The sequence below is a fragment of the Moschus berezovskii genome, chromosome 23 (assembly GCF_049115385.1).
Source record: "Moschus berezovskii isolate FMDL1 chromosome 23, NW_MosBer_1.0, whole genome shotgun sequence".
Classification (NCBI taxonomy): domain Eukaryota; kingdom Metazoa; phylum Chordata; class Mammalia; order Artiodactyla; family Moschidae; genus Moschus; species Moschus berezovskii.
This window is the reverse complement of record NC_142482.1, coordinates 48,177,004-48,193,703: the sequence shown is the minus strand read 5'-3', so window position 1 is coordinate 48,193,703 and position 16,700 is coordinate 48,177,004. Positions and strand designations below refer to the sequence as shown.

The window sequence follows — 16,700 nt, the reverse complement described above, 5'->3', positions numbered from 1 at the left end:
CTTTTACCCAAGCATGATTCTTTCGAAAGGATTAAATTCTGTATTTAATTGGAATAGCTTTTATCACTCCTCTGCTGCTGCTAAGTCACTTCAGTCATGTCCGACTCTGTGCGACCCCAAAGATGGCCACCCACCAGGCTCCCCCATCCCTGGGATTCTCCAGGCAAGAACACTGGAATGGGTTGCCATTTCCTTCTCCAATACATGAAAGTGAAAAGTAAAAGTGAAGTCGCTCAATCATGTCTGATTCTTCGTGACCCCATGGGCTGCAACCTATCAGGCTCCTCCATCCATGGCATTTTCCAGGCAAGAGGACTGGTGTGGGGTGCCATTGCCTTCTCCATTATCACCCCTCTCCTTGTCCCCAAAAGGAAGAAAAAGAGCTTTTATGGGATTAATAGGGGTTCTTGCAATTGTTCAAGGAAATAGGTGTAATATGTATGAAGGAGGAGAACACTGTACATAAAACAAACCTTTGTGCAGCTGAGACTTGAGTGCAGACAGCGTTGTAGAGGTTTTGGGTGGTTTACTTCATGGGCAACGACTGTACACTAGGGACCTGCCGGTCCCCTCATTTTATCGTTGATATGTGGTATTTTGTCTTGGCCCTGCTTTAGGTATATTTGCCAAATGGAAGAAATAGGTAGATGGATTTTACTTATTCAGTTATTTTAATTCTAATTAGAATTGTACTTCTCAAATTTGGAGGTTTTGTTGAAGTTAAAATGGTGGATAATTGCATAAATGCTTAGGTGTTACTTTTACATTTCAATTTAAAACACTTCCTCTTTCTTCATTATGTAATTGCACTAGTATTTGGCCCAAACTATTTTCCTACACAGGTTAGAAAATTATCTGAGTTTAGCTTTCTAGTTTTAACACAGTGGAATATAAGATTTTTTTTTTTTCTTTCCCCAGGATGTTTTGACCCATGTTGGAGCAATACCTTTTATCCTAGGCACCAAAATATGGTACCTGTTATATGTTATAGAATTCATTCCTGCTAGCATTTTCTGTGAGATTTCACCCTGGCAGACGTCTGCCTCCAGAGCCACTGAGGGAGCAAAAACAACAGGTCTTCGCTGATGCTCCTTTACTTTTTAATAGATTTTGGAGTCCATTATTCAGGTTTTTATTCTCTTGGTGTAATTAGTGTGTGGTTCATCAAATTTTGAGGAGATTAACCCTTAGATAAGTTTTGCTGGAGATCACTTCTCATATGTTATCCATTAGAATACTTGGAAGTGAAGCTTCAGTTTTCCTTAATAGCAGATAACATTAGCAAATATGTTAACTGTTAAGCCACAAGAAGTAAATTGTTATTTCTAATATCACCAAGTAAATTTGGCCTCAACTCAGGCATATAAAAATAGTACCACTTTTTACAAATGCATATGCCTTGGTTCTGTTCTTATAGATTCTGATACAGTATTTTTGGAAAGGGGACCAGTTGTCTGTATCTAAAAAAAAAAAAAGCCAAAAACAAACTGAGAGATGCAGTGAGTATTTAGGAGTGAAAGTGGCAGAATTCTGTGTGTATGTCTGTGTACTTGCACATCTGTGCTTTACCTAAGTATTTATCTACTTGATTACATTACCTTGAAAGAGTATTCGTTACTGCTTTTTTGACCTCGTCATATATATATATATATATATGATTTACACACACTTTGTAAGTAAAGTGCCTTATTACTCTGTTAGCAGATAAATAGTTGCCATCAGAGTCCCTATTTCTTTTTCAGCTTGGACATATATAAGTTAATTCACATCTGCTGCACGAAGTCACTTTGGCCAATCAGGTGTTTCTGCTTCACTAGTCAGTATTACTTGATGACTACAGCTATCTCCACTGAGAGAGAGAGATAATAGCTTAACCTTAGTTGTTTGTACTGCTGTCATTATTTTATAAAGTTAAAAATAACAATGTAGATGGAATAAAAGAAAATTTTGGAAAAGTATGTGCTTTGATTGTCAGGATTTCCCCATCTTTCACCATGCATGCTGTTATGGTAAACCCATTCAGAAAACAGTTGTTGCTGTTTTGGGTGTGGAAGTGTATCCCCCAAGGAGTAAGCCACTAGCTACAAATAGAACACATTTGGAAATCCAGCTGGTGATTTTTATTGTTGCTTATTAATTATATTCTGTGTTTCTATCAGTTGGCATGTTACTTGATTTAGGCTGATATTCAGTAAAAATCTTTTTTTTTCTGCTTTTTTCACTTATCCATCTTGAATTCTAAAGGTTATCATTGACCAAAGAAGGCATGCAAATGGCCAAAAAGCACTTGAGAAGATGCTCAGCATCACTAATTATCAGAGAAATGTAAGTCAAAACTATAATGCAGTATCACCTAACACCAATCAGAATGGCCATCATCAAAAAGTCTACAGTCAGTGCTGGAGAAGGGAACCCTCCTATACTGTTGTTGGGAGTGTAAATTGTTACATCTACTATGGAGAGAAGTATCTATGTTCCTCAAAAAACTAAAAATAGAACTACCAATTCTTTCCAATATAGCTCTCCAAGTGGAATTGCTGGATCATATGGTAATTCTCCTTTTACTTTTCTGAGGAAGCACCATACTGTTTTCCACAGTGGCTGTACCATTTTACATTCCACCAGTGCCCAAGGATCCTGGTTTTTCCACATATACTTCAACACTTGCACATGGTGTTCTTTGTGAGTTTTTCATATATAGGTTTTTTTTTTATTATGTTGAGCAAGTTTCTGTTTCTAATGTGTTGATTGTTTTTATAGTGAAAAGATGTTCAGTTCAGTTCAGTCGCTCAGTCGTGTCCGACTCTTTGCAGCCCCATAAATCACAGTACAGCAGGCTTCCCTGTCCATCACCAACTCCCGGAGTTCACTCAAACTCACCTCCATCGAGTCGGTGATGCCATCCAGCCATCTCTGTCGCGTTGAATTCTGTCAAGTGCTTTCTCTTCATCAACTGACATCATGTTTTTTTTTTTTTTCTCTTTCATTCTGTTGATATAGCATATTATGTTGATCAGTTCACATTGTTGAAACATCCTTGCATTTCAGCAATAAATCCCAGTTGGTTGTACTATATAATACTTGTAATGTGCTGCTGAATTCTGTCTGCTAGCATCTTATTGATTGAGGATGTTCACAAGGGATTTCCTTCTCCTTTTCTGTGATTTCCTTCTCTTTCAGTGGCTTTGTATGACTTGAGTGTTAAGGTAATATTGCTCTCAGAGAATGAGTTGGAAAATATTCCCTTTTCTTCAGTTTTCGGAAAAGCTAGAGAGGAATTGTTATTAGTTCTTCTCTAAATGTTTGATAGAATTCACCAGTGAAGTAATCAGCTTCAAAGCTTTTATGTGTTGAGAGATTTTTGATTACTGATTCAAGCTCTGGACTAGTTACAGATATACTCACATTTTCTGTTTCTTCTTGATTTAGTCTGGGTATGTATGTACTTAGTCGCTTAGTCATGTCTGACTTTTTGCACCCTGTGGACTGTAGCCTGCCAGGCTCCTCTGTCCATGGGATTCTCCAGGCAAGAATACTGGAGTGGTTTGCCGTATCCTCCATGGGATCTTCCCAACCCAGGGGTCGAACCCAGGTTTCCTGCATTGCAGGCAGATCTTCACTGTCTGAGCCACCAGGGAAGCCTGTTTAGTCTGAATAGTTTTTTTATTTTCAGATATCTGTTCATATCAACTGGGTAATTCAGTTTGTTGGTGTACAATTGTTCATGTCACTCTTACAATCCTTTTAATATCTTTAGAGTTAGTTATAATGGCCCACTCTCATTTCTGATTATATTAATTACTCTCCTCTTTTTTTTTCTTTATCTAGCTAAGGGTTTGCCATTTTTATTCATCTTTTTGAGGAATCAGCTTTTGGTTTTGTTGATTTTCTCTCTTGTTTTTCTATTATCTATCTTTTCTCAAATCTTTATTTCCTTCCTTCTGCTAGTCTTGATTTTAGTTTATTCTTCTTTTTCTGTTTACTTACATTGTAAAGTTGAGTATCGATATAGGTTTTTTTTTTGTAGTGTTTATAGCTAGCTATGAAATTTCCTCATAGTACTCCTTTATCTGCACCGTATAACTTTTGGTGTGCACTACTTGTTCTTGTTCATATCTGATTATTTTCTAATTTCTCTTTTGTGGTTTCTTTTTTGATTCATAGGCTATTTACAAATGTGTTGTTTGATTTCCAGAATATTGTGAATTTTCCTCTCCTTTTTTGTTACTTACTTCTGACTTCATTCTCTTGTGGTCTGAGAAGAAACTGTGTGTGATACCTGTCTTTGAAAATATTTGGAGTCTTAACTTACAGCCTGACATCTGGTCTGTCCTGGAGAATGTCCCATGTTTATTCTGTTGTTGTTGGGCAATTTGCATTCAGATCTTCCCCTGGAAGTTGCTAGCCTTCAGCAGACTCCAGAATTCCAAAATAGTTACACCAGACAGATTCTGCCAGTGCGGTTGTTGTCTAGGAGGGAAGACAGATTCCTAGAGCTTCCCACTCTGCCATCTCACTGTAATCCTCTCCAACAATCATGTATTCTTACCTAGAGTAACTTACTGTATCTTATAAGCAGTAGAGTACAATCCATGATACAGGAATTTCCAATAAGATCGATTGCATCTTTCACTTGGCCATCTATGCAAATTTGGACAAATGTTTTAATCCTTTTCAACCTCAGTTTCCTGTATGAAAGTTAGGAATAATGATACTTATACCAAGATTGTTGCAAGGACGAATGAAACAATTAATATAAAGTTATTGTATGACTGAGTACCTGGCCAGCATTCAACAACCATCTTTTACTAGCAATTCCCCCCCAGATGATTTTAAAGCTTGTGTTGACTGCTTTGGAGATTGATTAGTGATGATGATGAAGATATCTTTCAGATAAAGGAAATGAGAAATAAGGGTACAGAGTTTAAATACATTGACACAACTCCTTGAAGCAAAGGATGTAGCACAGCAGCTAATGGGAATAGGATAAGGGGAAAATGTAGTTGCAGTTGTTTTTTAATTTAGTACAAATACAAGAAAGGTTAGCAGCTGTGCTCCCAGATCCTTGTATCCCAACCCCTGCAATTGCAAGGGCACAATTACAGTTAAAGACAGAAGCAGCAGTTATTACCATGAAATTTTGGAGTAGGATGTTGAGATTGGATACGGAGGCAGGAACTCAAGTGGAGAGATTTGTCTCATGGGAGGAGCCCTGGCCATCAGTTCAGTTCAGTCGCTCAGTTGTGTCCAACTGTTTGCGACCCCGTGGCCTGCAGGCCTTCTTTCATCCGGGCCTCCCCGTCCATCACCAACTCCCGGACCCACTCAGCCTCACGTCCATTGTACCGGTGATGCCATCCAGCCATCTCATCCTCTGTCGGCCCCTCTCCTCCCGCCTTCAGTCTTTCCCAGCAGCAAGGTCTTTTCCAGTGAATCAGTTCTTTGCATCAGGTGGCCAAAGTATTGGAGTTTCAGCTTCAGCATCAGTCCTTCCAATGAATATTCAAGATTGATTTTCCTTGGGATTGAATGGTTGGATCTCCTTGCAGTCAGAGTCTTCTCCAACACCACAGTTCAAAAGCATCAATTCGTCAGCGCTCAGCTTTCTTCACAGTCCAACTCTCACATCCATACCTGACTGCTGGAAAAACCATAGCTTTGACTAGATGGACCTTTGTTGGTAAAGTAATGTCTCTACTTTTTAACATGCTGTATAGGTTGGTCATAGCTTCAAGGAGCAAGTGTCTTTTAATTTCATGGCTGCAGTCACCATCTGCAGTGATTTTGGAGGCCCAAAAAATTAAGTCTCTCTCTGTTTCCATTTTTCCCCCATCTATTTGCCATGAAATCATGGGACTGGATGCCATGATCTTAGTTTTCTGAAAGTTGAGTTTTAAGCCAGCTTTTTCACTCTCCTCTTTCACTATCATCAAGAGGCTCTTTAGTTCTTTTCACCTTCTGTCATAAGGGTGGTGTCATCTATGTATCTGAAGTTATTGATATTGCTCCTGGCAATCTTGATTCCAGCTTGTGCTTCATCCAGCCCTGCATTTCGCATGATGTACTCTGCATATAAGTTAAATAAGCAGGGTGACAATATACATCCTTGATATACTCCTTTCCCTATTTGGAACCAGTCTGTTGTTCCATGTCCATAGGAAGCTTAAAGAATTTAGGATATATTCTAGTTTTTCAGATATGTTATTTTTCCTTTCTTGTTCAGGATTTTGTTCTTGGCAAACAAGAATTATCATTTGAAGCTCCAATCAGATTTTGCTGATAAAGAGTATCTTTGGATTTGTTTAAAAGATCAGAAAGTTTGTAATTTTCCTGGAAGTACTCTTGAATACTTTAAAAACCGTGATGAGGGTTCACAATAGACTATATTTAACAATCAAGTCTGTTATAGCCTGCAGTGTATGAACCTTTTTGTTTCTTGAGTTTTTGTTTTTTCTTTGCTTCATGAGGGTTCCATATGGAAAGCCACAATGTGATTTTTCCAAGGTTTTGGTTTACAAAGTACTTAGTTTGTAAAATTTGAAGCTTTGAGAAAGATGATGCTCTTGTCAACTGATTAAAAATAAATAAGGATTAGAGTTTGTGAATGACATAGAACGTTAGTTTGAAGTGTTAATGTTATTGTTAAAGACAATAGTTTTTGCATATTTAAAATCATCTTTGTCCCAAAGCAGAAACAGAATCCTAAGTCACATAATTTTTTCTCCCCTTAAAAAATGAGGTATCAGTATGGGTGAATTTTTTAAAATGTAACTCTGATTTTTAAGTCATTCTAAAGCTTGTGATATCAGAAGATGCTCTTTAGAAGAAAAAGCCTAATGTATTAAAACTTTTAATTTTCATTCACTGTATGTGGTTTCGGTATCAAATTAGCATGTTATGCATTTGAACCCTTTGAAATATTTTTTTGACAATTTAAAAATTTTAATTGTGAAAATTCATTATTTTATTTGTTTCATTTCTGTAATGTAAGACTATTCTACCACACATGTTATTCAAGACTTGAGTTATACTGCTAAATTAAATGCCTGGTCTGGCTCTGCTTTTGAGGTTTTCAGTTATTTCTTGGCGTGTGGCCATCTAGCAACCTGTACAAAGATGGGGTGGTGGAGTGTGCTAGCTTTACCCTTCTGTGACAACAGGGTATGTCTGTTCAGGATTTTCCTTTTTCCTTACAGTTCAACAGCCATCTCTTTTTGGTTTTGGCTTTCAACAGTCAACCCTCAAAGATCTTTTGTTTTCTGACAGTTAAAGAAACAGCCTCAGTGTTCTTCCTCTTAAACAATTACTTAATTGTTTACAGATAACTGAAACTACGAAAGGTTTCTGTGATGAATCTCTTTTGTTGGAGGCTTGTCGTGTGGAAATGATTGGTCATCATAATTCCTGGTGATTGAGAAGGTTGTTTTTAAACCAAAGAGCATCAAAAAGCTCACTCTTTTCTGATTGTGCTTTGGCTATATTTCCTGTGTATTATATCGAACCTCTCTCTTTTTTAAATGTAAGACATAGTAGACTTAGTGCTTGATTAGTGCTGTTTTAACATGCTTAAGAAATGCTCTCCATAGAAATTTTCGCTTTATTTAAATAATAATAGGTATTATTGTGGTAACTGCAGATAGGGATGAACCTATCTTATACAATGGAGAGTTTAGAACTTCAAAAATACATCACATCAACAACTCTTAATTAACCTGGAGGAAGCAGTTTAGTAAAGAATATTTTGAATTCTTAATGTAACATTGGAAAAGACCCTGATGCTGGGAGGGATTGGGGGCAGGAAGAGAAGGGGACGACAGAGGATGAGATGGCTGGATGGCATCACCCTCTCGATGGACATGAGTTTGAGTGAACTCCGGGAGTTGGTGATAGACAGGGAGGCCTGGTGTGCTGAGATTCATGGGGTCACAAAGAGTCAGACACGACTGAGTGACTGAACTGAACTGAACTGAATGTAACATTTAAACTTACTGCCTTGTTTTGATTATTATAAATGTTTCCGAGTATCAGTCACCTTGTTTTATTTAAATGTTTTAGTCCATTTTCCTAATTGGTTTTCCATGGGGAGTACATTCCCATCTTTATTAAGTGAGGCAGTAGGAAAACATGATTTGGTTTCCATAGTTGATTGAAGTCAACCTATCAGCAACACATCCATTCCAGAAGGTCAGGTATTCGTGGAACATGATGGTGCATAATGATTTCCTTACAGAATTGTTGAGGGTGGTCACAGGGAACAACCATTGACCAGTACTTACTGATCACTTAACTAGGTGCCAGCAGTATTCTGTTTCATGTGTGTTAACTCATTTATGTTATAAATACTTAAAATGCATTTTTCCCTCTGTTTTCTTTTCCCTCCCCTAGGCTAGTGTCCCTTAAGAAAGTTACTTCTAAGAAATAGCCCAAGTTAGAAATAGTATCAGCTTTTATCAAAATTGTCCACTTAATTTACGGAGCTCTGCATTGGGGGTAGGAGAAATAAGAGAATGGGTCTGGAGAAATAGATCAGGGGAAGTAGTATCAGGGAGTGGAGAGAGCATTTTCCCTGGTTCAGCTTGAGTGAATGGCAGAGGGATCCTGGATGAATGAGTGTGGGGTATGCAGCATCGATCCCGTCATGGAGCCACTGAAGAGAAGGGCAGAGAGGGCCCCACGGCAAAACCAGGAAAGGGACACATTCTGCCACAGAGCAGCTGTAGGGCGAAAATAGAACTCTTGTGAACAAGGGTGAGATAACTAGTTTGGGCCAGTGGACGGACAGGAAGACTAGCCTGAGATTTCCAAAGAATGCGAGAGAAACAGGTTTCAGACAATAATTCCATACACAAGAGGACTTTCCTAGTGGCTCAGATGGTGAAGAGTCTGCTACAATGCATGAGACCTGGGTCTGATCCCTGGGTTGGGAAGATCTGCTGGAGAAAGAAATGGCAACCCACTTCAGTACTCTTGCTTGGAAAATCCCATTGATGGAGGAGCCTGGCAGGCTACAGTCCACAGGATTGCAAAGAGTCGGACACGACTGAGTGACTTCACTTTCATTTTTCCATACACAAGATGATGAGTACCAGCTGTGTCTTTGAATATCCGTGCTGCATCACTTTACATCTCATGTCAGATGATTGCTTGTCTTATTATATCTTATCTGCATTTGTCTGCTTCCCAGGTGGCACTAATGGTAAAGAACACACCCACCAATATGGGAGATGTAACAGATGCGGGTTTGATCCCTGGGTCAGGAAGAGCCCCTGGAGGAGGTCAGGCAATCCATTCCTGTATTCTTGCCTGGAGAATCCCATGGACAGAAGTGCCTGGGGGCCATAGTCCATAGGGTTGCAGAGTAGGACCAGACTAAAGCAACTTAGCACGCACACAGAGGATATTTGATATGCATTTATTCTGGGGAGGCAGTTTGGTATGGCAATAGGAGGGAATTTGAAATTTGATGGACTTATGTTTTGAATTTTAGTTGTTAGATGTCTTGAACAAGCCACTTATCTGACTCCGCTCCCCCCGCGGTTTCACTGAGATATAATTGACATATAACATTGTATGAGCTAAGATAGAAAGCATAAATATTTGATACATGTATATATTGTAAAATGTTTGCCACATTAAGTTAATAGTCCTCCTTTTATATAATTACAGATTTTTCTTGTAATGAGAACTTCGCAATTCTCTTTTCTTACTGCTCTTCAGGTGTACAATACAGTACTGGTAACTATAGTCATCATACTGTACGTTACACCCCTAGAATTTATTTTATAAGTTTGTACCTTTAGGCCACCTTCACTCTTTTCCCCTACCTCTCACAAATCCCACCCTCTGGAAACCAACAATCTTTAGTTTCTATGAATTTGTTTTTTGTTTTGCTTTTGTTTGTTTGGTTTTGAATTTCACATAAAAAAGAGATCATACAGTATTTTTTATTTTCTGGCTGACTTATTTCACTTCACATAATGCCCTCAAGATCCATTCATATTGGTGCAAATGGCAGTTTTTCCATCTTTTTAATGGCTGAGTAATATCCCTTATATAAATGTATCACATTTTCTTCATTCATGTATTTGTTGAAGAAACAGGTTGTTTTCCATGTTTGGCTGATTTTAGGTATTTCTGCAGTGAAAATGAGGTTGCGGGTACCTCTTTGAGACAGTGATTTTATCTCCTTTGGAGATATACCCAGAAATGGAATCATATGATAATTCTATTTTTAATTTTTTGAGGAACCTCTATAATGTTTTTCATGCTAGCAATACCAATTTATATTCCCACCAATAGTGCACAAGTTTCCTTTTGTCAGGCGTTGTCAACTCTTGTTTTTTTGATAATAGCCATTCTAACAGGGGTGAGGTGATATCTCATTGTGGTTTTCATTTGCATTTCCCTGATGATTAGTAATCTTGAGTATCTTTTCCTGCGACTGTTGACCCCATGAATGTTGTATTTGGAGAAACGTCTAGTTGTTGTCTTTGGCCATCTTAATATTCGATTGTTATTCATGGAGCTTTGTGAGGATTTTTATATCTAGAATATTAACCCCAAATCAGATATTATGAATCTCTTATTATGGAAAAGGTCAGTTTTCATTCCAATCCCAAGGAAAGGCAATGCCAAAGAATGCTCCAACTACCGCACATTTGCACTCATCTCACACGCTGGTAAAGTCATGCTCAAAATTCTCCAAGCCAGGCTTCAACAATACATGAATCATGAAATTCCAGATGTTCAAGTTTGTTTTAGAAAAGGCAGAGGAACCAGAGATCAAATTGCCAACATCTGCTAGATCGTCAAAAAAGCAAGAAAGTTCCAGAAGAACATCTATTTCTGCTTTATTGGCTATGCCAAAGCCTTTGACTGTGTGGATCACAACAAACTGTGGAAAATTCTGAAAGGGATGGGAATACCAGACCATCTGACCTGCCTCTTGAGAAACCTGTATGCAAGTCGGGAAGCAACAGTTAGAACTGGACATGGAACAACAGACTGGTTCCAAATAGGGAAAGGAGTACGTCAAGGCTGTATATTGTCACCCTGCTTATTTAACTTATATGCAGAGTACATCATGAGGAACGCTGGGCTGGAAGAAGCACAAGCTGGAATCAAGACTGTCGGGAGAAATATCAATAACCTCAGACATGCAGATGACACCACCCTTATGGCAGAAAGTGAAGAGGAACTAAAGAGACTCGATGAAAGGGAAAGAGGAAAGTGAAAAAGTTGACTTAAAGCTCAACATTCAGAAAACTAAGATCATGGCATCTGGTCCCATACTTCATGGGAAATAGATGGGAAAACAGTGGAAACAGTGACAGATTTTATTTTTGGGGGCTCCAAAATCACTGCAGATGGTGTCTGCAACCATGAAATTAAAAGACGCTTGCTCCTTGGAAGAAAAGTTATGACCAACCTAGACAGCATATTAAAAAGCAGAGACATTATTTTGCCATCAAAGTTCCATCCAGTCAAAGCTCTGGTTTTTCCAGTAGTCATGTATGGATATTAGAGTTGGAATATAAAGAAAGCTGAGTGCTGAAGAATTGATGCTTTTGGACTGTGGCGTTGGAGAAGACTCTTGAGAGTCCCCTGGACTGCAGGGAGATCCAACCAGTCCATCCTAAAGGAGATCATGCCTGAGTGTTCATTAGAAGGACTGATGCTGAAGCTGAGACTCCAGTACTTTGGCCACCTGATGCAAAGAGCTGACCTATTGGAAAAGACCCTGATGTTGGGAAAGATTGAGGGCAGGAAAGGGGACAACAGAGGATGAAATGGTTGAATGGCATCACTGACTCATAGGACATGAGTTTGGGTAAACTCCAGGAGTTGGTGATGGACAGGAAGGCCTGGCGTGCTTCAGTCCATGGGGTTGCAAAGAGTTTGACATGAATGAGTGACTAAATGGAACGGAAATATGGAATAATAATCATATATTATGAATCAAAAAATTCAGTCATATATTTTGAATCAGATATGTGGTTTGGAAATATTTTCTCCCATTCTGTTGTTTGCCTTTTCATTTCATTGATTGTTTTCCTTTGCTGTGCAGCTTTTTAGTTTGATGTAATCCAGCTTGTTTATTTTTGCTTCTGTTATTTGTGGTTTCGGTGTCATATCCAAAAATAAAATCATTGCTAAGAACAATGTCAAGGAACTTTTTCCCTGTGTTTTCTTCTAGGAGTTTCTGGTTTTACATTTAATTGTAATTTACATGGTTTATGGTTTTACATCTAAGTCTTTAATTCATTTTCTAGTAATTCTTCTCAGTGATACAAGTAAGTGCTTTTGTAAGTGAATATTCAATTTTCCCAGCACCATTTGTTGAATAGACTGTCTTTTCTGTATTGAGTATTCTTGGCTCTTTTGTCAAATGTTAGTCGGCTGTATATTCATGAGTTTATTCCTGGACTGTCAGTTTTTTTACATTAACCTACATGCCTGTTTTTTACTAGCACCAATTATTTTGATTTCTGTAGCTTAGTAATATCGTTTGAAATTAGGAATTGAGCTGCCTTTGGCTTTGCTTTTTTTAAAAATTTTTCTTTCATCAATGTTTTGAACTTTTCATTCTACAGATCTTTAACCTTCTTGGTTAAATTTATTCCCAGGCATTTCATTGTTTTTGATGCTTTTGTAAGTGGGATCATGATTCAGTCTTGGTGGGCTGTTTGTTTCTAGGAGGTTTTCTTTATTCTAGCTTGTCTAGTTGGTGTGTAGTTGTTGCCACAGTAGTATCTTATGCTCCTTTGTATTTCTGTGAAGTCATCTATATTATCTAACTTTTTCGAATCATCTGTAAGATGGAGACAGTAACACCCAATTTGAGAAGAATTAAATGGGATAATGTATATACAACGTCTTGATAAATGGCTGGTGCTCACTCAGGGCTAAGCAAAAGGAAGTTAGTCTTCCACAGTGTGGAAATGAAAGTTGCTCAGTCGTGTCCGACTCTTTGCAACCCCATGGTCTGTACAGTCCATGGAATTCTCCAGGCCAGAATACTGGAGTGGGTAACCTTTCCCTTCTCCAGGGGATCTTCCGAACCCAGGTCTCCTGCATTGCAGGCGGATTCTTTACCAGCTGAGCCACAAGGGAAGCCCTAGTCTTTCAAGGAGAAGTTTAAAAAAAAAAGGTTACTTTTTTTCCTTATTATGGAACAGATGAAAGTTCAAAAGAGAAGACACGTAATAGTTGGGGTACCAAACGTCTATTCATTTGACAGACCACAATTTGTGTGTGTGTGTAAATGGCTTAGGAAGAAAGGGATGTTACTTTTTTAAGAGTATGTGGTCTGTTAAACAGTTAAAAATCCTTGCCAAAACAAAAACCTTTGCCAAAACTCTTGAGTGTGTTCTTGTCGAGTTCCATGCAAAAATAATTATAAATTAAGCATTACATTGTTGTCTCCTGATTTATATGATTTATATGTATTTTTAAATTATATATTAACAGAATGACACATTGGATACTTGTAATTATTAGAAGTTTAATTTTTCTCAGTTTGAAATTTTAAAGCATTTGCTTAGTGATGGTCTTTAAAAACCTTGCTATTAATTATAGCAGTTGAATCTTTGAAAAGATGTTATTCTTTGTTCCGTTTAGTGTTGCTGAGACTTATCTTTTTGGCAAAAGGATATTTTGTGTAACGGTTTTTTAAAATTTTATAATAAAATGCATTTAAACTTTTTATATTATAAGAGTATAACCAACGTTTTCATTATTAAAAGATAGTTCTTTATCATCTCTTAAGTATTTTGGGAGATAATTCTATTTTTTAATTTTTTGAAACTAATGTTGTCGTTCAGTTTCTTTGACGAATATAATCCCAAAGAATATTCATTGGACCTGTTTTATTGTTTATTTCTGATTTTGAAGAGTTAAAGATATTATCTGAAGATTATTAAGAATGTATTTTCTTATGAGAATTCTATGTTGCCAATTTATTCTTATATCATTAGATAAAAGTTAAAACTTTTTCATTTATGAATAATGCAGTATATATAAGTGATATTAAAATTTTAGTTTTATAATAGCCAAATAAATTCCATTGATTAAAAAATTATGAATGTTTTTTCTTTTGATTAACCATTTTAAGCATTTATAAACTTTGTTCCATATTAATGTGTGCATTTGAAATTAGTATTATGTGGTTTGTACAACCATTCTTGAACAGATTTCTGTGCCTGGTGGAAATAAATATGAAGCTTGGTAGATACTCATTTTTCATATTTCTTATATAAGCTGGCAAGTGATACTAGAACAGTACTTTGGTATATATTTTGGATATTTTCCCCCTGTGTTAAGTGTCTTTAAAAGTTTTAACTGTATTTATCGCTGTCATTTGAACAGGTGTCTCAATGCTTGTACCTACTGCAAAACTAAACACGCCAGAGGAAATTTGGCCAGTTATCCAATTGATGAATTAGTAGATAGAGCCAAACAGTCTTTTCAAGGTAAGAGTTTCTAGAATTCTCTGTGATTTCAGTCTCTTTAATAAATTGTAATAGTCTTCTAAGTAAAACTTCATTGTAGGTGTATGCTTGTTCAGCTTTTTGAAGAGTTTACAAATGTTTCAGCTCATCTAATAGAAGATGTTATCAGATTCAGGTTATGATATTTGCATAACTTTTCTTTCATCACTCTTCTGTTTTCTTAAAGCTCTAGGGTAAGTGACATACTTTGAAATTTATCACCTGTCTTTATATTTCATGGAAAAGACAAAAAAATAAAAATGAAAGCCGTGACCTTCTGGTGTGTGTTAATTAGACTTTTGTGGACTGAGTGAAATATTTTTTAAAGATTTCTGCCTCTTTCTTTGTTAATTTTTGGGCCATTTAGAAAACAGAACTAATAAGGATTATCAAGAGTCTTGGAAAGAGAAGGTAGATTTTACTTTGAGCAAATAAAGATAACCCCCACTCATCCATAGGACTGTTGGAGCTGTGAAGATTGGTAATGGTTTAGAGTCTTAAAGAGAATAATTCTTTGTGTGGGTGACCAGCTACTTCCGATTCATCAATTGCTGGAAAATGTGATTGCCTCGATATCTCTCAGATATAGTAAGACATTTGTAACATGAATCACAATTGTGTTGACACATAACCATAAATTTCTTCTTTTGTCTTTGTTTATAGTATGTGTATATAACATTGGTGTGTTTTTATAACCAACATGAGATAATCTGTTGTCTCATAATCTTGTGGGTTAATTCTTACTGGCAATGTGCTTTTCCTTTTAGCAAGTACCTTAGAGTGCTACTTCCAGTACTTCCCACCCTGAGTCTCAGAAAGTATGTTTTACAAACACACGTATTTAGTGAAAAGCTTTTACCAACATGAATTTGAACTACTCTTTAAAACAAAGAGAAAAATACTCTTGATTAATTTAACACTTCTGGACAATTTTTTTTCTAACTTTATATTCTTAGCACAGTTCCCTCTTCTGTTCACATTCAACTTGTATTGAAAGAAATAAATAGAAACTCATTGACTCTTGTAGTTGTTCTGTTTCAGAACCAGGTGAATTGGCTAATCAGAGAAGTCTGAGTGGTTGTCTTTTCTGCAATATGGTTACTTTAAGTATTCTTTAGAAAGGGAATGAATTCGTGCAGAAGCCTCAGCAGCAGCTGGCATTCTTACTTGGTGTTTGTTTCCCCCTATGTCTGTTGGATAACAGAGATATTAGAACTGTATGATCTATCCACTGACTCTGATTTAGAAGGCATACAAATTACAAGTGGGTTTGCTGATTAAAATGAGTGACTTAAAGAATATATCAGAGGTTAACAGTGACTTAGTGGCTATTTCTAGAGAAAGTATTAAAAGAGATTTATTTAATATTACTTTCATCATTGTCAATAGATACATATGTGCTTGGTTAGCCCCCCCACCGTGAAATGTGTGCAGTGCAATGTTTTCCTATTGTCTTGTTGATTGAAGGCTAATTTTTGGACTGATGGGCTCATTGGGTTGATATGTGGAACTGTTACTAAAATACCGAGGTCTTAACTTTCTAGGTAAGCCCATGTGTTTAGGGAATTTTGAGTTGTGAGTATCTGATGCTCTTTGCCATAGGAGAGTTTGAATTCACAACAGGGCTCTGCTGGGTTCCAGCCACATGATCTGATAAAGGTACTTGATGTATACAAGTCATAGTTTTCTCAGTACTATGACATGTAGTGTTGCTTGCTGTTTGAGATAACTTAAATGAAGTCATTGGTTGTGCCCTTATCGTAAAAAAGGCATGTGACTTAAACTGGAGGAATTTAAAATAAATCGAAGAATTCTAATTTTTTTTTGAGAAGTCCAATTTTGAGTGAGAATATTGTAATATCTGTAACATTAATGATTAGAACCATGAGACATTTTCTTTTATTTCTAAAATATGTTTTATGAAGAATTCTTTACAGATAGGAACTATTGAGTATGACAGCCACCTTTTGTTTTCTCAGTTTGACAAATGCAAAATCATGTTAAGGATGGCCTTGTAATTTCACAATAGGAAATTATAAGCTATAAGCTCACATTTTAAAGACATTGAGTTAGCAGCATTGTCTTTTGTTCTGCAGAAAGCCTTGATATCATAATGGTTGTGTAGACTTCCTATGAGTTTTAAAATTGCTATGAGTTTTTAAATTACAAAGACTAATTATGCAGTTAAATGTAATAGTAGAAATAGCCCGT

General features: G+C 36.9%; 1 protein-coding gene across 6 annotated transcripts in view; it reads left to right on the top strand.

Moving 5' to 3' along the window:
* The window catches only part of CDKAL1 (CDKAL1 threonylcarbamoyladenosine tRNA methylthiotransferase), a 599,197-nt gene that overhangs the window by 246,948 nt on the left and 335,549 nt on the right, over nucleotides 1-16,700 (top strand). For all 6 annotated transcript variants that reach the window (XM_088831304.1, XM_055407287.2, XM_088831305.1 and 3 more), the window contains one exon: nucleotides 14,368-14,471. In XM_088831304.1, the coding sequence (XP_088687430.1) occupies nucleotides 14,368-14,471 (104 nt within the window). The remainder of the gene's footprint in view (nucleotides 1-14,367; nucleotides 14,472-16,700) is intronic.